At 43.0% G+C, this 21657-nt stretch overlaps 1 protein-coding gene across 3 annotated transcripts in view; it reads right to left on the bottom strand.

Annotated features, from left to right (window-relative positions):
- Positions 1-21657, bottom strand: part of COL22A1 (collagen type XXII alpha 1 chain) — a 287856-nt gene that overhangs the window by 103939 nt on the left and 162260 nt on the right. For all 3 annotated transcript variants that reach the window (XM_061607024.1, XM_061607022.1, XM_061607025.1), the window contains 7 exons: positions 16785-16838; positions 12516-12569; positions 10041-10094; positions 8536-8589; positions 4965-5009; positions 2664-2717; positions 495-548 (listed from right to left, as the gene is read on the bottom strand). In XM_061607024.1, coding sequence (XP_061463008.1) covers positions 495-548; positions 2664-2717; positions 4965-5009; positions 8536-8589; positions 10041-10094; positions 12516-12569; positions 16785-16838 — 369 coding nt within the window. The remainder of the gene's footprint in view (positions 1-494; positions 549-2663; positions 2718-4964; positions 5010-8535; positions 8590-10040; positions 10095-12515; positions 12570-16784; positions 16839-21657) is intronic.

Genomic DNA, 21657 nt, shown 5'->3' on the forward strand with positions numbered 1-21657 from the left:
CTGGTATGCACTTGAATCCCTCCTGCAAATTAGTGACAGTCTGGAGGCAAGTACAGGCACTAAACAGCTGCTTCTGCTCATCTCTTGGACACACATAGAAACAGCTCCCCTTCCACAGTCTCATAGTATTGAAATCTGTTTTCATCAAAGTCTAGACCAGCCTTTCCCAACCGGTGGGCCTCCAGATGTTGTTGGACCACAATTCCCAGAGCATCATATTAGCTTGCAGGTAGCCAGTACAGCCTTACATATCCTGACCAACTGATTATCAGGAAAAAAAATGAGTATGTTTGGGGTGTGGTCAGGGCTGCCCAAGCAATATAAAATGAGAGCCTCAGTGAAATCCATCCTGGGACAGGGAAGAGTTCTGACTTTGATTTCTGAATCCTTGCTAAAGAACTTCCTAGGAACATGATACAGCATGTAAGCAAGGAGCTCTCTGAGGTAAGCTTCACACAGTCAAAGCACTTTGACCCACACAGTCTTCACCTTACCTTTTCTCCTCTGGGTCCCATGAAGCCAGGTTGGCCTGGACTCCCTTTGATGCCCTGAAATCAAATCAAGCAGCTGTTAAAAGGTATTTGGGTTTGTGTGTGTGTCACAAGCCCTACGTTTCAAGAGAGTTTGCGATTCCAGGGCTGGAATTAAGAGCCCATTCATCTATGGCTTAATTTAACCAACTACACAATCGTATGTATGTCCTCTCAGAAGTAAATACCATTGAACTGAGTGGGATTTACCCCCAGGTGACTGTGCAAATGGATTGCAGCCCCAAAGCTTGGAAAAGTTACTTTTTTGAACTACAACTCCCATCAGCCCCAGCCAGCATGGCCATTGGATTTGGCTGATGGGAGTTGTAGTTCAAAAAAGTAACTTTTCCAAGCTCTGTCCCTCATATAATATGAATACATTAAGCAAATTGAGTAAGTACAAGAACTTCTCTATTGTCTTTTTGATGCCTGCCGAAGATGTTCCTCTTTCAACAAGCCTTCTAAAAGCTTTATTCCAGGTGTTATCTGCCTTGCATTTGAATTTATACTGTTGTTTTAAATTGCTTTTATCACTGATTTTTTTAAAAAAAATATATGTATGTGATTGTTTTAACTGTTTTCAAGTATTTAACTGTTTTATGTTATATGTTATATTGTCAGTCACTTTGGGATGTTTTATATGGAAAGTGATTAATAATAATAATAATAATAATAATAATAATAATAATAATAATAATAATAATAATGGGAAAAGAAGATAATACACAATGAAAGATTTAGAGCAGAAATTAAGAAGCAAATAGGTAGGAGAAAAAAGCATGTTTTTAAAGAAACATGAAAATGGAAATGGACTGCCTTTAAGTCGACCCCAACTTATGGCGTTTTCCTGGTAAGCGGTGTTCAGAGGGGGTTTACCATTGCCTTCCTCTGAGGCCGAGAGGCACTGACTGGCACTGACTGGCCCAAGGTCACCCAGTGAGCTTCATGGCTGTGTGGGGATTCGAACCCTGGTCTCCCAGGTTGTAAATCTCAGAGAGAGGGAGAGGGAGAGAATATCTCTGTATGGATGCAAAGAACAGAGGATATGTAAAATGAAAGAAAAAAAGAAAGATATAAAATGTGGTGTTGGAAAAGAATGTGTCAAGTGAGTTGCATGCTTGGTGGGTCGGGGTACTGAACCATCCTTCTAAGATCAGCATTGCTGCTACTTACCTAGGCAGCGTGAGGGTGGGGCAGAGTAGCAGCAAGTTCGGGACTGTGTGGGCACCCATGTATGCCTGCATGGCCCTGACCTTGCTGTTGCTTTGCCCCATCCCCAAGCCCTTCAGTTAAGCAGCAGCAATGCCCAGTCAGGAGGGCGCTGTACCGCCACCTCACCACAACAGCTGCTGCAGCAGAGAATTATTGGGTACGGTTAGAAATGGATCTCACTCTAATGCAAAGTTTGAAGAAGGGGCAATATAGCAGAATAGAGCCCCCCCTCTGATTTTTTAATAAAAAGGGGACTAATCCATGGTATAATGGAAGAGAACCAGGAAGGAAAAAGAACATACAAACACTGATACTAATACATAAAACAAACTTAAATGCAAAAAGAGTAGACTTATATGCAGACCTGAAAATACATGCACAATAGAGAAAAGGAATGGAAAGTTGTCAAAGACATTTCTATAGACTAGCACTACAACTGGTTATATACCTTCCTGGGATTAAGTCTCACTCAGTTCATTGACCTTACTTCTCCGGATACATTTACAGAATTGCACTGTGAAGCACACAAAAGGTAGTGCAAGGTTCCCAGGGACTACATTTCTGTTGTCATTTTGGTGCCTATTGAAGACCTTCCTCTTTTAATAAGCCTTTTTAGAGACCTTACTCCAGTATGCATCTGTGCTGGAATTATTTTTAGGTTTGTATGGTATTTTTAAAAATATCTTACAAATTTATTTTGATAGGTGTTTTTAAGATGTGTTTAAATATGTTTTAAATATGTTTTGTTTTTAAAATGCTTTAAATATGTTTTTAGTGGTTTTGTTTGCCGCCCTGGGCTCCTTCTGGGAGGAGGGGCGGGACATACATTTTAATAATAATAATAATAATAATAATAATCCCATTTCTACTTTCTTCTCTAAATTCACAACTAATTCTCACCACATAGAACTGTCCACATACCTGTTTCCCATCCACACCTGGCTTTCCAGGAAAACCATCAAGGCCTGGTTCTCCCTAAGCAAAGAAACAGAAATAAAGCATTAACTCTTGGATGTGGTATCAAAATGTAAAATGTTGGGGAATCAGGAAGCAGAGCATCTTACACCCTGTGGCAGCAGGACAGCTCTGAACCTGAGAGCATTTCTGTGTCAGTCTCAGCCATGCTGCAGCACCAACCATTTACTGGCAACAGCTAGAACTGCAGTTCTTTAGTATAGCCTGGTCCATGTGATTAGAGGAATCAATAGGAACCTGGCTGGTTCTACAGAAACTGCATTCCTCAGGTGTGCGACTTGTCTTTATGAGCAGTGACAGCAGACCCCTGTTGCCTCACTTCCGGCCTGTCCTTGTCTATGTTTGAGTCTCTTTGGTTGACAGCTGCCCAACCTGACAACTACAGTGCATTGTTTGCAGACTTCTTATGAATTTGGTTAAAGGCACCAAACTGGTCATGTGGCAAAGGCCTATACAAAATTGTCCTTGGTTACAGAAGACTCTAGTACATAGAGTATGTGGACAGGGCAAGTTGAAGTTGTCAGTTCCTATGTAATTAGAAATGGTTACCGCTTCACTGTACTGTAAGTCAAACCCTGGGATTTTCATACTGCAGAATAATATTCTGGAATTAGGGCACAGGAGAATGCTTTTGAAGCATGGTCTTTGTAGGGTCTCCTGCATGCTGATCCAGGAAATTCTGCATATTCTTACAATATCACAGAACAAATTAAAGTTATGAAGCGTTAAGACTATAAAACATACGATACAATGCAACTATGACCAAAATATACAGGTCCGTGAACTATGCAGTCTTAAAATGGCTTAAGCGATGATTCAGTAGGACTGTGATTGCATCATGTTTTTCCTCCACAAAGAAACAGGCATACTTGCAGCAGAAACAAAAGAATCACCAGCATAGAAGCCATGACAGCTATGGTAACTGAATGAAATTTGAAAGGGATTTGCAAAAGAAATCAAGGCCAGATTAAAACATGATGGGGGCCGAAACTATGTCAAGTTTAAGAAGACGCATAACATTACTCAAAATGTGTATAATTTTAACACAAAGGATGATGAAAATAGAATAATAAAGCTTTATATGTGCATATACAATGGTTTGTTGTTATGTGCCTTCAAGTCGAACACGTTATGTGCTTTCAAGACGTATGGCGACCCTATGAATCAGTGACCTCCAAGAGCATATACAATGGTACAAGGCAAGTATTCAATTAAAAACAAATGACTGAACTATTGTTTTTTAATGTAGAGGCCCCTCATTATTCAAGGCCCTAGAATGTCGTTCCCACCTTGCGTGGGGGTGTATTTGCCACCACCCCATTGCTGAGAAGACTCGGGAAGGTTCCAGAAGGTTTCAAATTGGTCAGGTGGGGCATTTTGACCAATTAGGTGAGGGATTGGGCAGCTATAAATAGTCTGCTCCTCCCTAAAAATGTGCCTTTTTGCCTTGCGGCACCCACCCACCCTCCCTTGCAGTATGGGCTTTGCTAGTCACCAAGATGGGGCTGAGTAGGAATTTTTTTTGGAGATCCTGATTTCAGAAGCTCTTTGGTTTTTCCTACTCCATACTGCTCGGTTTGATTCAATTGGCTTGCTTCGAGGGGGGTTGCGGTGATTCCGGTTTGGCAGGCATCGAATTCGGGCAAGTGAGGTAATTGGGATTAAAAATTGTGGCGGCTGAGGCATTCTGGTAAAGGGCACTCCCTAGGGAAACATCAGGGCGTAAAGTCTGGTGTGGATCTGGGGAGTGTCCACGTGGGACTGGCTTGCGCATCATGGTGAACGCCTGTACGGCGGGGCCAGGATGCAGAGGTTAGAACCATATACCTGACTCCAATTGCAAGGAGGGATAAGTTTTCCCACATCCTTGACTGGGGAGTTACAGTCCGATGTGACTGACTTGCCTCCTGGATTGGAGGGTCTATACCCTCCCAGATAGGTTGAGCCTCACCTGCCCGAAGCATTTGATATGCAATTATTTGGCTGATTTGAATTTGATTATGTGTTATATTTTAATAAATATAACATTACTCCATATATGTGTCACATGTCTTCTTTGGTGTGGTGGCAATGTAGCTTTCTTCGCTTGTGTGTAAATCTAGCACTAACAAAAATCTATTGCTTTGAGAAAGCTTAACACAGTATGCCCTCCATTTCCCAGTTCTGTATTGTATTTACATTTAAGGAAAGACATTCAGAGCGTCTATTCACATTTTTGACAAGCTATCTGAAACACATTACCCATACCTTGTCTCCTCGGGGTCCCTTTTCTCCTCTTTCTCCCTGAAGGCCCTGAAAAGGGGTGGAGGAGAGAGGAAATTACAAGATTGTTTAGATTGTTCCCTCCACTACACAGAGCAAAACCTGGATGAGTCACTGATGTGCTAGGAACTCATACCCAGTGACTCATTACTTGCTGCAACTACTGTGGAAGGGAAATGCTGATTTAGGGCTCTGTCTACTAAACTGATGTCTATAATATACCAATAACGTTATTCCCAAGAACTAACCTTTGCATATGCTAATTGGTCTTGGATTCAGAATGCTCAACAAGCTGATCAGCCGTCCCTTGGGACTGTTGAGCTCATCCAAGACCCCAAAGGAATGCTTATAAAGTCTTTATAAGCAAGATAACAAGGCTGGGGAAAGCTGAACGGCCTTCTCCAGTGAAATAAACATTTCTAGCTGATGGAAACCAAAAGAAGATTTCAGCAAGGAGAAGGTGATCTTTTAATCAGTGGAGAGTGTGGGATCCCATGTAAAAGTACCACTGCATCCTCAAATCAGCATGCCACAAGTTTATTTCTAGTGACTATACAAATGTTATATTGTGAATCTGAGTAATGAAATCATGAAAAGGAGACATTTTTGCAGTGAAAAGGAGGGATACAAATACTTTCTAATTTACATCATGCACTAAAAATACTGAGTGCCTGAGTGGGAGGGGGTGAGATGGTATGGCAGAAGAAAGAAAGAAAGAAAGAAAGAAAGAAAGAAAGAAAGAAAGAAAGAAAGAAAGGAAGGAAGGAAGGAAGGAAGGAAGGAAGGAAGGAAGGAAGGAAGGAAGGAAGGAAGGAAGGAAGGAAGGAAGGAAGGAAGCTAGTTGAGATGAAGACCAGAATATACTTTAACTATTCCCTACTTCTCAAACTGTAGGGAATTTTATCCTCAAAGTCGTTAGAAAGCCGGTACACGGCAAGGTTTGTGTTGCAAGAGTTGCCGTTTCGAACACAATGAAATGTCATGGCATTCCTAATCTTGATATGGCACCTGCATGATATAGTCATATACTGCAGTAGTCTTCCCAGCATTTTTTTTTTAAAGTAACAGCCCAGGCTTCATGGATGCTTGTTGCTCAATATCGGTTAGAAAAGATTGCAGGGCTGGCAATGATGTTTTCGCCTGCCAAGGATAACCGACATCTGAAGAGAGTCAAAGTCCTCCAATTTGCTTTCCTGGGTAGCAATGGCACTGCCTGTATTAGCCTTGCATGGGGGATGAAACAGGGTGCAGTAGTGGTTGGCAGGAAGTGATGGCTGAGCTTCCTTGACCTCCTGTCACCAGCAATGATCCACTTACCAGGAAGGAGATGGTGAGAGATGAGGTCAGCACAGTGCAAACTCACTAGCAGTAGTGCCATATTGTGCCACCAACTGCTACTGGCAGGCTGTGTGTGCTGTCCAACCATTTGCTGAGGGGAGGGGATAAAGGGGGCTTATAACAATTCATCCCTATAGCAAGCCTTTCCCTCATGCACTGCCAGCCCTTTGTACTTGTGCCCAGGAAGTAAACTTCTGGAGGATCTGACATGTGCTAGCCCTTCTCTCTTTTTCCCTTGCCATGTATTGTTGAACACAAATATCCAAGTTGGTACAAACGAATGGTCCTGCACAGGCATCCATTTATTTAATTATTTATTTGTTTCATTTATAAACCACCCATAGTGAGTAGCTCTCTGGGCGGTGTACAAAACGTTAAAATACAAAATATCACAATAAAATCAGCCTACAAACAATGAACACAAGCAGCAACAAAAGAAAGTAGAAAATTTAAAATTATAACATTAAACGCTTAAAATGCCTGGGAGCATAGCCAGGTCTTAACCTGGCGCCGGAAAGATAGAAGCGTAGGCGCCAGGCGTACTTCTTCAGGGAGGCTGTTCCACAGTTCGGGGGCCACTACAGAAAAGGCCCTAGATCGAGTAACTGTCCTCCGGGCTTCCCGATGGGTTGGTACCCGGAGGAGGACCTTAGATGCTGAGCGAAGTGACCGGGTAGGTTCATAGCGGGAGAGGCGTTCCACAAGATATTGCGGTCCCACGCCGTGTAAGGCTTTATAGGTCAAAACCAGCACCTTGAATCTGGCTCGGAAACAGATGGGTAGCCAGTGCAAACGGGCCAGAACAGGTGTTATATGCGCTGACCGGCTGGTCCTCGTCAGCAGTCTGGCTGCTGCGTTTTGCACTAGCTGGAGCTTCTGAACTGTCTTCAAGGGCAGTCCTACGTAGAGCGCATTACAGTAATCCAGCCTAGAAGTTACCAGAGCATGAACAACTGAGGCGAGGTCATCCCTGTCCAGATAGGGGTGTAGCTGGGCTACCAGCCGAAGGTGGTAGAATGCGTTCCTTGCCACCGAGGCCACTTGCGCCTCAAGAGACAAGGAAGGATTGAAAAGAACCCCCAGACTATGAACCTGTTCCTTCAAGGGGAGTGTAACCCCATCTAGAACAGGGTAAACATCCACCATCTGGGCAGGGAAGGCATTCACCAACAGTGTCTCAGTCTTGTCTGGATTGAGTCTCAGTTTATTAGCTCTCATCCAGTCCATTATCGCGGTCAGGCAATGGTTCAGCACATCCACAGACTCATCTGCAGAAGATGAAAAGGAGAAATAGAGCTGCGTGTCATCAGCGTACTGGTGGCAACGCACTCCAAAACTCCTGATGACGGCACCCAGAGGCTGCATGTAGATGTTGAAAAGCATGGGGGACAAAACCGACCCCTGAGGGACTCCACAATGGAGAGTCCAAGGTGTCGAGCAATGTTCCCCAAGTACTACCTTTTGGCGATGATCCGCCAAGTAGGAGCAGAACCACTGCCAAGCAGTGCCTCCAACTCCCAACTCCGCGAGTCTCCCCAGAAGGATACCATGGTCGATGGTATCAAACGCCGCTGAGAGATCAAGGAGAATCAACAGAGTCACACTCCCTCTGTCCCTCTCCCGACAGAGGTCATCGTACAGGGCGACCAAGGCTGTTTCAGTGCCAAAACCAGGCCTAAAACTGGATTGAAACGGATCCAGATAATCGGTCTCATCCAAGAGCACCTGGAGCTGACCGGCAACCACCTGCTCCAGAACCTTGCCATGCAGACCTGAAGGTCCTAGCGCAGCCTTTCCCACCCAGTGTGCCTTCAGATGTTGTCCCCATCTTTCCTGACCATTGGCAATGCTGGCTGAGGCTGATGGGAGTTGTGGTCCAACAACATCTGGAGGCACACTGGTTGGGAAAGGCTGTCCTAGAGACTGGGGCTGCAATACAATACATGTCTACTGGGAAATAAGCTCATTTGGGTTCAATGGGACTTACTCCCAGGTAAGTGTATATTGGATTCCAGCCTGAATCAGAATCTTGGCATCTGTATACATATGCATTCAGCATGATGACACATTCCTGATATGCTGGCACAGTCCACTCTTGAGGATCGGGCATCCATTTACCATGTGAATTAATTTTTCAAATCACACTGAATACAAGGACAACTTTGGTTTACTTACAGAACATTGGGCAGTTTAAGTAAAAAACAGAATCACAACTTACAGGTGCTCCAACATAACCTTGGCGTCCTGGGCCCCCCGGCTGACCTTCTGCCCCCTGAACAGAAATTTAAAGAGAGAGAAACAAAGATCAGGACCACCACAGAAGACACCTATAGTAGCTTGCATACAAGAGAAAATAACAAATGTACATCTTCTCTTCTGACCTTCCTCACCATAGTCCAGCCTATTTGAAGGGTAATTCCACAATCCAGTGAGCAAAGGCATGCCTGTGTTGTTCCTGACAAGCAAACTGCTTAAATCCTAAAACCAGTTGCTGAGCCCCACATCACCAGCCTGACACTTCAGGGTCAGCTGGCACAATTATAGAACACTTGTTTATTTGTTCATATTGGTTAGAAGAGACTGCGGGGCTGGTAATGATGCTTTCATCTGGTCAGCTACTGCAATCACATGCACAAATTTTAGTACGAAATATCCATTTGAACAGACACAGCCAGGACACTGAGCAGGGCCCACTGAACCTTTTGGACAGTGGACATATTTAGAATTTTCAGGAAGTGTCATGGGTGACAATTTAAAAAATGGCTGCAGTGGAGGTGTGGCCTATCACAACATGGATTTCTATGGGGGCATGACAAAACGCAATATGGCCACCACTGGGGGCATGGCCGCCACATCTGAAAGAGTAGAAGAAGAGATGAGACTACCAAATTATGTGTGAATGCAGAGCAAGGGGCACCTACATCAGCCAGCAGCACAGTCACGCACAGAGGGAAGCTCTTTGCAACTCTCCTCTGTTCAAAATGGAAGGGAGGGTGGATGTCCTATCCTGACATCCACTAAAATGTGCCATGTTTAAAGGAACATGTTCAATGCAGGAGAGACTGAGCCAGTGCAAATAGGAACTATGCAAGAAGAGCAAAGAGTCTCCCATGTGTTGTGAGTTTTTGAAGGGATATTTCCCAAGATCTTTCACAGCCACCAGAGGAGGTACTGGCAGGCACACCGTTGCCCTGGATGCCACAGTGGCGACCCATGAGCTAGATGGCATAACAGAGTGATGTGACATACAACACCCACTTGATCTGTACTTCAACGAGAGAAGGAAGGACGAATCAGCTACAGTGGTTATTGGAATAAACCAGTTATTGCCATTACTGGCCATTGGCATAAGCCAATTTGGTCACTGGAATAATGCTAAAATTACTGACGCTTTTTAGGGAAGGATATGCATACTGGACAGGATATGTGCTTTAAGTAGAGCTGGGCAAAAGGTGAACTTGGGGAAGGTTAGAAGGGAAGGATAAGGAAGGGAATATGAGGCAAGGAATCGTTGTTGGGTTTGAGGATAAGTTAGGAAAGGAGGAGACAAGAGAGGGCATGGGGGAAACAAGGGAAAAGAAAAGGGTGCTTGTGTTTTGCAAAAGCTGGATGACACCCAAAGCCTAACGGTAGGCTCTAATAACTAATCAATCAGTTATTAAGTGGCAAAGGTGTCATGATTCTCATTCATGATCCTCTTAATGTAAATCATCATGTGCTCACCTGTAGGCCGGGTGGCCCAGGGAGTCCAACTGCTCCAGGAACACCAGGCTCTCCCTCAAAAGAAAAGGCAAGAAACTTTTGTTGCAAAGGCTTGTTATAGACATTTTAGAAATCATGTAATGCTAAAAATGTAGCCTAGTGCACTCACAAGCTTTCTAAAGTCTGGGGCAGAGAGAGCTTGCTGACCCTTGATCTGGTAAGATCTTCTAACTCAGGGATGGGGAACCTCAGGCCAAGGGCTAATGATCCCCCTCCAGGCCCCTTTGTCTTACCCTTGGAAGCCTCTCCAGGCCTCATCCTCTCCCCAGGCCACATCCCTCACTGGCCTTGCTTTGCATCCTCCCTTAATGTTTAGCCCAGTTTGAACATGTCCTTGAACTCTTGCTTGCTTGCCTTGTTGTTGTTATGTGCCTTCAAGTCATCTATGACTTATGGCGACGCTATGAATCAGCGTCCTCCAAGAGCATCTGTTATAAACCACCCTGTTCAGATCTTGTAAGTTCAGGTCTGTGGCTTCATTTATGGAATCAATCCATCTCTTGTTTGGCCTTCCTCTTTTTCTACTCCCTACCAGAAAAGGTCCTCAAATGCAAAGATGTATCACTGAACACTAAAGTCAGGATCATTCAGACCATGGTACTCCCAATCTCTACGTATGGATGTGAAAGTTGGACAATGAAATAAGTGGACAAGAGAAAAATCAACTCATTTGAAATGTGGTGTTGGAGGAGAGCTTTGCGGATGCCATGGACTGTGAAAAAGACCAATAATTGGGTGTCAGAACAAATTAAACCAGAACTATCAATAGAAGCTAAAATGATGAAACTGAGGTTATCATACTTTGGACACATAGGTTGGAAGGGGCAGATAAGGCCATTGAGTCCAACCAGAGCTTGGAAAAGTTACTTTTTTGAACTACAACTCCCATCAGCCCAATCCAGTGGCCATGCTGGCTGGGGCTGATGGGAGTTGTAGTTCAAAAAAGTAACTTTTCCAAGCTCTGAGTCCAACCCCCTGCTCAATGCAGGAATCCAAGTTAACACATCCCCGACATGTGACTGTCCAGCTGCCTCTTAAATACCTCCATTGTTAGAGAGCCCACCACCTCCCTAGGTAATTAGTTACATTGTCATACTGCTTCATACTCCCATTGTCGTATGGCTCTAACAGTTAGGACGTTTTTCCTGATGTTGAAATCTGGCTTCCTGTCACTTGAGCCCATTATTCCGTGTCCTGCACTCTGGGATGATTGAGAAGAGATCCCTGCCCAACTCTGTGTGGCAACCTTTCATGTACTTGAAGAGTGCTATCATATCTCCCCTCAGTCTTCTCTTCTCAACGCTAAACATACCCAGGTCTTTTACTATCTCCTCATACGGCTTCGTTTCCAGTCCCCTGATCATCCTTGTTGCCCTCCTCTGAACCCATTCCAGTTTCTCTGCATCCTTCTTAAAGTGTGGTGTCCAGAAATGGATACTCAAGATAAGGCCTGACCAGTGCCAAATAGAGGGGAACTAATACTTCACACAATTTGGAAACTATACTTCTCTTAATGCAGCCTAAAATACCATCTGTCTTTTATGCAGCCACATCACACTGTTGGCTCATATTCAACTTGTAATCAATAACAATCCCAAGATCCTTCTTGCATGCAGTATTGCTGAGCCTAGTATCTCCCATCTTGTAACTGTGCATTTGGTTTCTTTTTCCTAGGTTTAGAACTTTGCATTTATCCCTGTTAAATTTCATTCTGTTGTCTTCAGCCCAATGATCCAGCCTATCAAGATCTCTTTGAATTTTGTTTCTGTCTTCCAAGGTACTAGCCATCCCTCCTAATTTTGTATCATCTGCAAATCTGATTAGCATTCCCTGCACCTCCTCATCCAAGTCATTAATAAAACGGTTGAAGAGCACAGGGCCCAGGACTGAGCCCTGTGGTACCCAGTTTGTTACCTCTCCCCAGTTTGAGAAGAAACCTTTGATAAGTGCTTTGATAAACACTCTTTGAGTACGATTCTTTAATTTTGCACTGTGGATAAAAAATGGATCCTTTGCTTGTTTGGGGGTACAAGTTAATAACACTTGCTTCCAGATCCCATCTGAGCCCATTCACTTTGATCCTCCAAATTTTATCTGGGAAAATTTTGTGTGGAGCTTTGCAAAGCTGACTGCCCCCCCCATGCCTTAGTAAAGACGATAATAACAACATACCTTTCTAACAACACTCTAATGAATGTCAATACACATTCTTCCTTTGAGCCCCCAAGAGCAGTTAATCCATATGAAGTCTGTCTGCTGCCTTGGCTGAAAGACAGGGCTGCTTGAGGTTATTAACCTGCTGTCATTTGTTTGGGCTGCATTTAAAATGGCAACACTAATCCCCAAGACACACTCCACTCAATAGAGATCGATTTGCAGCATCTGGCTTATGATATAAGGAAAAGGAGATTACAAGGGAGGAAGAGAAAAGCTTACTGTCTCTCCTTTGGCACCGTCTCTCCCCGGGATGCCAGGTGCACCAAGGGAGCCCTAAAAGAATAAGAATTAACATAAATGCATTAATATCATCCATATCGAATTAGCACCAGCTGAAAGCAGAAGCACATGAATAACGCACTTTGGCAGGTCTAATCATTCCCACCAGAAGCTAAATTAATTTGAGGTCTCAAAGGGGGCTCATTGCCTGCCCACCCCAATTTCTGCTATGACGCACTACATTCATTACCAGCTAAATGCTGGTGGGGGTTGTCACCATGGCCTGGACTGACAAGAGACCCTTCCCTTTTCCTTTTCAAGCATGGCCAGGTCCAGGCACAACCACTTGCCACATTGCTGGACTGCTGCACTTTAGATTGCAGGCAGGGATGGGCGAATATGTCAATTTCAATTTTTGTCAGTTTCCCATTATTCCAATCATAAATTCAGTTCTCCACATGTCCACATTAAGTTTGCCGTGGTTTTTTTTAAAAAGTGCTCATGAAAATTCCTCAGCATTTTAGTGTGAATTTTGCTTAATATACACATTTTTGTATGCAATTTTCCCTAAAATACACATTTTCCCCAAAGCAATTCCCCCTAATAGAATGCATTTCTCTATATAATTTTACAAATATATGTGTTTATATAAACACTTTACCCCAGTATATGCATTTTCGTACACATTACTTTTCTGGAGAGCTGCATGGCAAAATTCAGACATGTGTGGATTTTGAAAGATGGGTGTGCTTTAGTTCAACTATTGCTTCAGAAAGTGCTAATTAGGTATGTTCACCTTAATATGCAAGCTGTATTGAGTTTATCCTCCATCCCTAACTGCAGGTGCCAAACTAAATTGCAGAGGAGCCTGAGAATGCCCATCTTCCTTCCCGGACATTTTATTTATTTATTTATTTATTAAATTTATTAGTTGCCCATCTGGCCAGTTGTCCAGCCACTCTGGGCGACGCACAACATAAAAACATACAATTCACATTAGAGCCTTAACATTCCAACAATAACACTAAAATCTAAGGGAGTGAGACCTACAAACCACTGTTCCTCAACTCCAAATTCTCCACTTCCAAGTGGCTTGGTGGGTGGGTGTCTCCCATTTGCCCTGACGGACGAGTCTCCACTGCTTGTATCATGCAGCTATGCACACAGAGAACTTTGATTTGCACGATATGTACAAGAGGGCTGTCATTTGGGAAGCAATCTAAGCCGTGGACTCATTTTTGTGGGTATCTGGGAAACTGTCACGTGTGCATGCAAGAAGCCCCAATTTTAGTCTGCTTGTATCATGCATCTGTGTTCACTAGGTGACAAGAATGAAAGTATATTTGCTGTCTATTTCCTATATGTATCAATGCCTGAACATCTCTGTGCACTTATATATTCATGCCATTCATTATTGAAAACATTATTATTGAAAATGTGTTTGCTATCATGCACCATTTCTCAGACGTTGCTGGCACCAACATGGAATAAACGAGCAACGCAGTAAATAAGCATCTAAGATATTTAGGACATGGAATAAAGCTGAGCTGAGGCCCTTCTGCCCACAGCCTCAGAGAAGAAACCGCCAATGAATAGTTCAGAAGGTGGTCCATTTGGGGGGAAAAATAAGATGCCTGGTCAGTGGTGACATAAATAATAATTGGCTGCGTCGATGTGAACCCTCATTAAGAACTTCCAATTTAGACTGTATGGAATTAACTGTGGGGAATTGCTCAAGTTCAAAATAGTATTTTGGAAAAGTTACATGCATAGAACATTATTCAAAATGCTCATCAACTTCCATTGGTTATTAAAATATTCAACGAGGCTGGAAAAATGTCTGAGGGGAGTAGAAAAGTTTTTTTTCCTCTGGAAGGGAGGGGTTCCCAAACTGTTGCCCACAGACCACCAGAGGTCCACAAGCTTCATTTTGGTCGTCTGTGGAGTGCCCATATTAGATATTTATGTTGATTTTTCATTGTCCTTTAACTGCTTTCATTTCTTGTATTGTATTTTGTTGCTTTATTTATTTGTTTATTTGTTTGTTTACCGCCACATAGCCGAAGCTCTCTGGGCGGTTTACAGTACATTTGCATTACATTTTGAATCATATGGAACGGAAATTGTAATACATTAAAATACCAGAAATAAGCAATCAAAACACAATGAAAAATCAGGCAGCATCTAGCACAGCACATGACAGTTGCTAGAGCAGGCAGAAAAACCATTACGTGGTTCACCAAGACCATCAGCAATGTTCAAGTGGTCCATGGGGGGGGGAAGCTTGGGAATCGCTGTTGTCAGGCATCCACAATTCACTGCTTTCAAACTGTGTTCACTCAATTTTGGAGAAGGACACATACAAGAAGCTACCATTGCAGCAAAACTTTTTTATAGGGGGCATGACTGAAACGTGAAGATATTTTGTCATTGTCCAGTGCATTGTTCTGTTAAGTAATTTCCCAAGGAAGAAACAGCTTGGAGAGTTGTTAACTCAGGTCAGGGAGCTCAATGATACTGGTCAGATTAAGGTTTTTACTTTCCCGCTGGACTTACTGCATTTATAGGTGCCAGATTCATTGTCCAGGCCCAGAAACTTCAGGATGGTATCAAGGAGGTTCGAGTGACTGATTGTCCAAGCTGATGATCTGCACTAGGATTTATTATTGCTGTGTTACCCTGTGCTCTGGGTCATGTTGCTTGTAATGTTTTAGGGACAGTTGTAGTCCTAAAGCCTCTGTGGTTGACCAATAAGCTGAACTGAAGTTATTTCAGATAAGCCATTCACAATGTCATGCCTGCCCTTAAAGGGGCATGTATGCCTCCACTTTCCCTCCTTAACAAAGGAGACATAGGAGGATCCCTCCCAAAGGGAGCTTCTAGCCTATTGCACAGGGGCAGAGTGTGGCTTATAAGCCATTTAGGGGCCAAGTAGGAATGTTTTAGTTGGATTCTGTTTTCAAGGATCCTTCTTGGTTTGCCTACTTCACCCTGTGGGGGGTTGAGTTCTGTTAGCTTTTGAAGTGGTTGGGTGTTGGCCTTGTGGCATGGAGTTCAGAAGGTGAGGAAATTGGTAGGTAAATAGGAGGCACACTGAGGCATTTGGAGGTTAAGGTTGGTCCGGAAGCTGCAGCTGGTGCAAAATGCAGTAGCGAGACTGCTCACTGGGGCAGGGTATTGCCAACATGTCACCCCGATGCTGAAATAATTGCACTGGCTGCCCACTTGCTACCGGGCCAAGTTCAAGGTTCTAGTTTTGGTGTACAAAGCCCTATGCAGCTTGGGACCAGGATACCTGAAAGACCGTCTTGCCCCTTATATACCCAGTTGATCATTGGGCTCTACAGGTGAGGGCCTCCTGCAGATACCATCTTATCAGGAGGTCTGATCTGCACAACATAGGAAGCAGACCTTTACTGTGGCAGCACCTACCCTGTGAAATTCCCACCCCTTAAATATTAGACAGGCGCCATCTCTGTTATCTTTTCGGCGTCTATTGAAGACCTTCCTCTTTCAACAAGCCTTTTAAGTTGAGACCTATCCCAGTCTGTGTCTGTGTTGGAATTGCTTTTTAACATGTTCTTAAACCTTCTTTTAAAAATGTTTTCAATCTTAGAAGATGTTTTGAAAGCTTTTTTAAAGACATTTTTAAAGATGTTTTGTTTTAATGTGTTTTAAAGTTTGTTTTTATGATGTTTTAAAGAGTTTTTTGGTGCTTTTGTTTGCTGCCCTGGGCTCCTGCTGGGAGGAAGGGCGGGATATAAATAAATAAATAAATAAATAAATAAGGTCACCCTTCAAGGAGTTGCCAGTGCTTTATGCCTGGGGGGAACTGGGGGGTGCCCTCATGACCTGACTTGAGCATTAGGGTGAACACCAATACAACAGGGCCCTGGTGCACAGTTTGGTGCCTGTCCAAGGCTCACTTAGCAGGGAGGGAGGAATTTCTTCCCCATTCTTTCCTGGGGAGCCAGAGCCTTTGGCTGAATAACATGTCCAGGGGGCTGGAGGGATGCTTTCCTAACAGACTGAGATTATATTCTCACTTGCCCGTACAGTTTGAATTTGGTTTATTTGGTCTGCAGTTTCTCCAATTTCTTGTTATATCTCAATAACTATAACATTATTACAAATAACTGTCTCACAAGTCTTCTTTGGGGGTTTGGGGGCAGATTCCAAATACTATTAACCCACTGGTATTAGTCCACCATTCGTGTGACAATAACTGACAAATGTTTTCCTCTGTCACTGGCTGGAAGAGATTGTTACCTTTTCTCCTCTCTCGCCCATCAGCCCAGGTAATCCTTGGGGTCCTCTTTCACCCTAGAATGTTAAAATATAAAGGTAAAAAAAATGAAATAAATCACTATCCTATAATGGATGAAGGGACAACAGCTAGCTGAAATCTATAAGCGCTGTTTTGTGTAGACTGTTTCTAAGCTTTGAATCTTAAGACCTACAAACTGGGCTACCTTTTCGGGGGAAAGCTGCAAACCCAGGACACTGAATTTTAGAAATGTATTAGCAGAGCCAGAGGAAACTGCACAGAATCGGGAACATGCACACGCTTACCACAAAGTCCCTGCTTGACGAAGTGGTATCTTTCAAGAGCACAGACTGAATGGTGGCCCTGGGCCCACAGGTGGCAGTGATAGACTGTGGGACATACTTTGCCTGGGTGATTCCCCACACTCAGCACAGGATCTTGGATATAAAGGCATCACATTTTTTCACATTTCACATTTTTTCACTGTCCAAGTTTCACATCCATACATAGAGATTGGGAATACATAGAGATCAACAAATTATTTCAACAAGTAGGAATTGCCTAATTCAAATCTCTCCCCCCCCCATTACCCTGCTACTTGTATTGGAAGGGAAACTTCCATTGATGCAAATGGAGACTTTCCTTTCAATGCAAACAGATGGCTGGAGGGTGGGTGATCTGGACCAGCAGTTCAGTGGGAAGAAAAAGGTTAAATCCCTCTAACAGGGGTGGATGAATCTGTTAATTTCCACTTCTCCCAGTTTCTCCTTTTTCCACCCTTAATTCCAGTTCTCCACATTTCCACAGCAGTTTGTGACTTAAAAAAAAAGTCCTCCTGAAATTTCATCTACATTTCAGTGCATTTTTTTTCTAATATGGACATTTTTGTATGCATTAATATATGCCTAATATACCTATTTTTGCAAAGCAATTTATCCTAGAAAATGTATGCTATTTCACAAATATATGCATTTCTATGCACACTTTACCCCAGTATATGCATTTCTGTACACAAAACATGGCTGGAAAACTGCACTGCAAAATTTGGAGAAATGTGACTTTTGAAGGATGGCTGTGTTTCAGTTTCCACATTGTTTCAGAACTGTGAATTAGGCAGGTTTGCCTTTCAATGTGAGCTGAATCGAATTTCTCCTGAATCCCGATCTGGCCAACCTATGCCCACCACAACCACCACCAGGGTCCCAATTTGCATCAGGAGCCTCACCTGCTGTTGACTTGAAAGAGAGGCCCATTTGCACAACTGCAGATTGAGGATATAGGGCCATGTCCAGCCCTCTGTATCAAACCCACAAAAGTGGGTTTGCCCTTTAAGAACAGCGTGGAAAGTGGAGGATGCATCAGGAAAGAAGGAACAGTCATTTACTGAGTGACAGAGCATTCTGGCAAAGAAGACCTCCCAGGAGTGTCAGACAGCACAGCTTTGTTACTGAGGCCATTAAAGCCTACAGGAAGGTAATTGCTCTCGCTTACAGCTGCTGGCTTTAGTCTCTTGGGCCTTCCACAGCCAAGCCAAAGGGAGAGGTTTGGCAGGGACTCCTAGCACTGCGACAGAAAGAACTGTTGCACCTGCTAATATCCTCCCTTCAATGGCGTTTCCCCTTTGTTCTCACTCAAAAGCAGGGTGTATATTTCAGATCTCCCCTTTTGCCAAACATAAGTTGCGTTCTCCTGTATTTACTATGGTTTAAAATGATGCACTTCTGGAGCATCTGCACAGCCATTTTGCAGGAAGGAAAATAGTGCCATTCCTCTCTGCTTCCTTCCCAGGCCACGAATAAAATTGTTGGCTCCCCCATTGTTCTTTGTAAAAGTGACAGAGCATTTGAAAAGATGTTCTACCCAATGAACTCTTTGGCCTAGGAGGAGAGAAGTAGTTACACCCTAACCCAAAATGTTCATATTCCTCCCACCATACAGCATCACTTGATGACCTATGGTGCCCTCTTGTGAACACGAGGAAGAAAACCTCTCTTCACTGCAGAACTGGCAGGAAGACTCTAGCCATGTTAAGAACATAAGAAGACTCCTGCCGGATCAACCCAAAGGCCCATCAGAGTCCTGTTCTCACAGTTTCTTACAGTGTCCAACCAGAGGCCTGTGGGAAGCCCACAAGCAGGACCTGAGTGCAACAACAATCTCCCCAATTGTGATTCCCAGCTGGTCTTGTACCGAAATAAACAAATACAAGATTCCCAGCAACTGACGTTCAGAGGCATACTGACTCCACCAATGGGGGGAGAACATAGCTGTTGTGTCTAGTGGCCACCAATAGCCTTATCTTCCATGAATTTGTCTAATCCCCTCTTTTTTTAACAACTTGTATTCAAAATCTCATACCATACAGATTAAGCAAGAAACAAAAGAGATATTTTGAACACCGCAAATATAAAACAACATAAATCTCAGCTGAACAGATGGAACAAAATTGAACTGATATTGTTAATAATACAGAGGGAAATACCGATTATAAACATATAACACCAAGTATATCTATGGGGACAGAAAGGGGAAAGAAAGTAGAATGTCTAGTATTAAAAAGAAGAGAGGAGAGCTGATTACCAGACTTCAGGAGAACCAAAGACATATTTTGTCAGAACTGTCCATCCATGTGTTTGTCTTTCCACATAAGTCATACAAGGTCACCATATGGAAGCAAAGTCCATAGGGTCCACTAGTCTTTTTAGCTCCTTGAGGCGATGTTAGTTTTTCAGGGATTTTTGAAACCAAATGAAACCAAAGAGGCATCTTTCCAGCCCTTGGCTAAAGTTAATCATGATTAACTCCTTACATGGTAACTCTGAATTAGAGCTAACAAAGACAGAGAGCAGACAAAATCTTGGATCTAAAGTAACTTCCCATCCAATAATTAAACTAATTTCGCTAATGACTGTGTGCCAAAACTCAAAATTATACTGACAATTCCAAATCATATGCACTGAAGTTGGTGGCCATCATTATATCTCATGGGAGTGCATTCCTTAGTTTAACTATATTCTTCATAAAGGCAGGTGTCCACATCTTGTGAACCATCAAACCAAAGGTAGCTCACCAAGTGTATATTGAGGTTCCTGGTTTTGCCATGCAGGACTGCAATTATGGGGAGATGGGATCAAGCATCTCTTTGGTCATAATAGATGGGGATCAGGTGGTGTTCAACCTGATATACTTACACATTGTGTTGGCCTACTTAAAGCGTACTCTCCCCTTATTTTCTGGCCTCCATTTCTGATAAACATTTTAAATTGCTTTTTTAAAATGTGCTTTTGAAATTTGTATATTTGTTTTTAATGTTTTTAATTGTTGTAAACTGCCCAGAGAGCTTCGGCTATGGGGCGGTATATAAATGCAATCAAACAATCAATAAACCACTGTCACTATTTGCCCCCTATTTTGCCTCTTCTTTGACTTCTTAAAATGTTATTAAGCTGTATTCAAAGTTCAACTGCTCTTGAAGTTAAATCTCAGAGGGGGCAGTGAATGCATCATCTGAAATAGCAATGTATGGACATCAACCCTAAATCAACATGTAGCACATTCAAGTCTTGCTTGTAGGCTTCCCAAAGGCATCTGGATGGCCACTGTAAGAACAGGATACTGAGCTAGATAGGCCTTTCGCCAGATCCACAGGGCACATCTTATTTTCTTATGCAAAGCATGTCATTTAGTTTCACACATGGCATCTCTTGAGGATAAGTTTGGAACTATCAACAACCACTGGAGGTCAACTGTATTTTTTTAGGCTATTTTGAACCGCCCAAATCCAAAATGTCATGTCATTTGCAGAATAAATGAATATGGAATGCAATAGCTAAATATCAGAGGCTTCAATAATGTGTGATGGTGTGGAGAGGCTCAGGGTGCAAACCATAATAAGGGAGCCAAACTAGATGTTATATTAATTGCATGAATGCAATTAATGTGAAAGGTTTTAAATAGCTGTCATTAAAAAACCTGAGCAGCCTTAGGACTGTAGAGTGGGACGGGAAAGGGAATGCTTTCTCTTTCTGCCATAGTCCCAACAAAGTTTCATCTCTGAAGCTGCTATTTGCATTTCAATAGAAGCCCCCCCCACTAACACCAATAGGGGCTCCCCTTGAAATGTGGGTAGCAGCTTCAGAGAGGCATTTTTGTTGGGATCATGAGAGGTAGAGTAACGATTAGTCCAGTTTGTCCAGTTTGTCTGCATCCTTCTTAAAGTGTGGTGTCCAGAACTGGACGCAGTACTCAAGATGAGGCCTGACCAGTGCCAAATAGAGGGGAACTAATACTTCACACAATTTGGAAACTATACTTCTCTTAATGCAGCCTAAAACAGCATTTACGTTTTTTGCAGCCACATTACACTGTTGGCTCATATTCAGCTTGTGATCAACAACAATTCCAAGATCCTTTTCACATGCAGTATTGCTGAGGCTAGTATCCCCCATCTTATAACTGTGCATTTGGTTTCTTTTTCCTAGCTGTAGAGCTTTGCACTTATCCTTGTTCAATTTCATTCTGTTGTCTTCAGCCCAATGATCCAGCCTATCAAGATCTCTTTCAATTTTGTTTCTGTCTTCCAAGGTATTAGCTATCCCTCCCAATTTTGTATCATCTACAAATCTGAGAAGCATTCCCTGCACCTCCTCATCCAAGTCATTAATAAAAAGGTTGAAGAGCACAGGGCCCATGACTGAGCCCTGTGGCACCCAGTTTGTTATCTCCCCCCAATTTGAGAAGAAACCATTGATAAGCATTCTTTCAGTACAATGCTGGAGCCAACTGTGGATCCACCTGATAGTTGTTCCATGCAGCCCACATTTAGCTAGCTTGCTAATCAGAATATCATGGGGCACTTTGTTAAAAGCTTTGCTG

The sequence above is a fragment of the Rhineura floridana genome, chromosome 1, assembly GCF_030035675.1.
Source record: "Rhineura floridana isolate rRhiFlo1 chromosome 1, rRhiFlo1.hap2, whole genome shotgun sequence".
Lineage (NCBI taxonomy): Eukaryota > Metazoa > Chordata > Lepidosauria > Squamata > Rhineuridae > Rhineura > Rhineura floridana.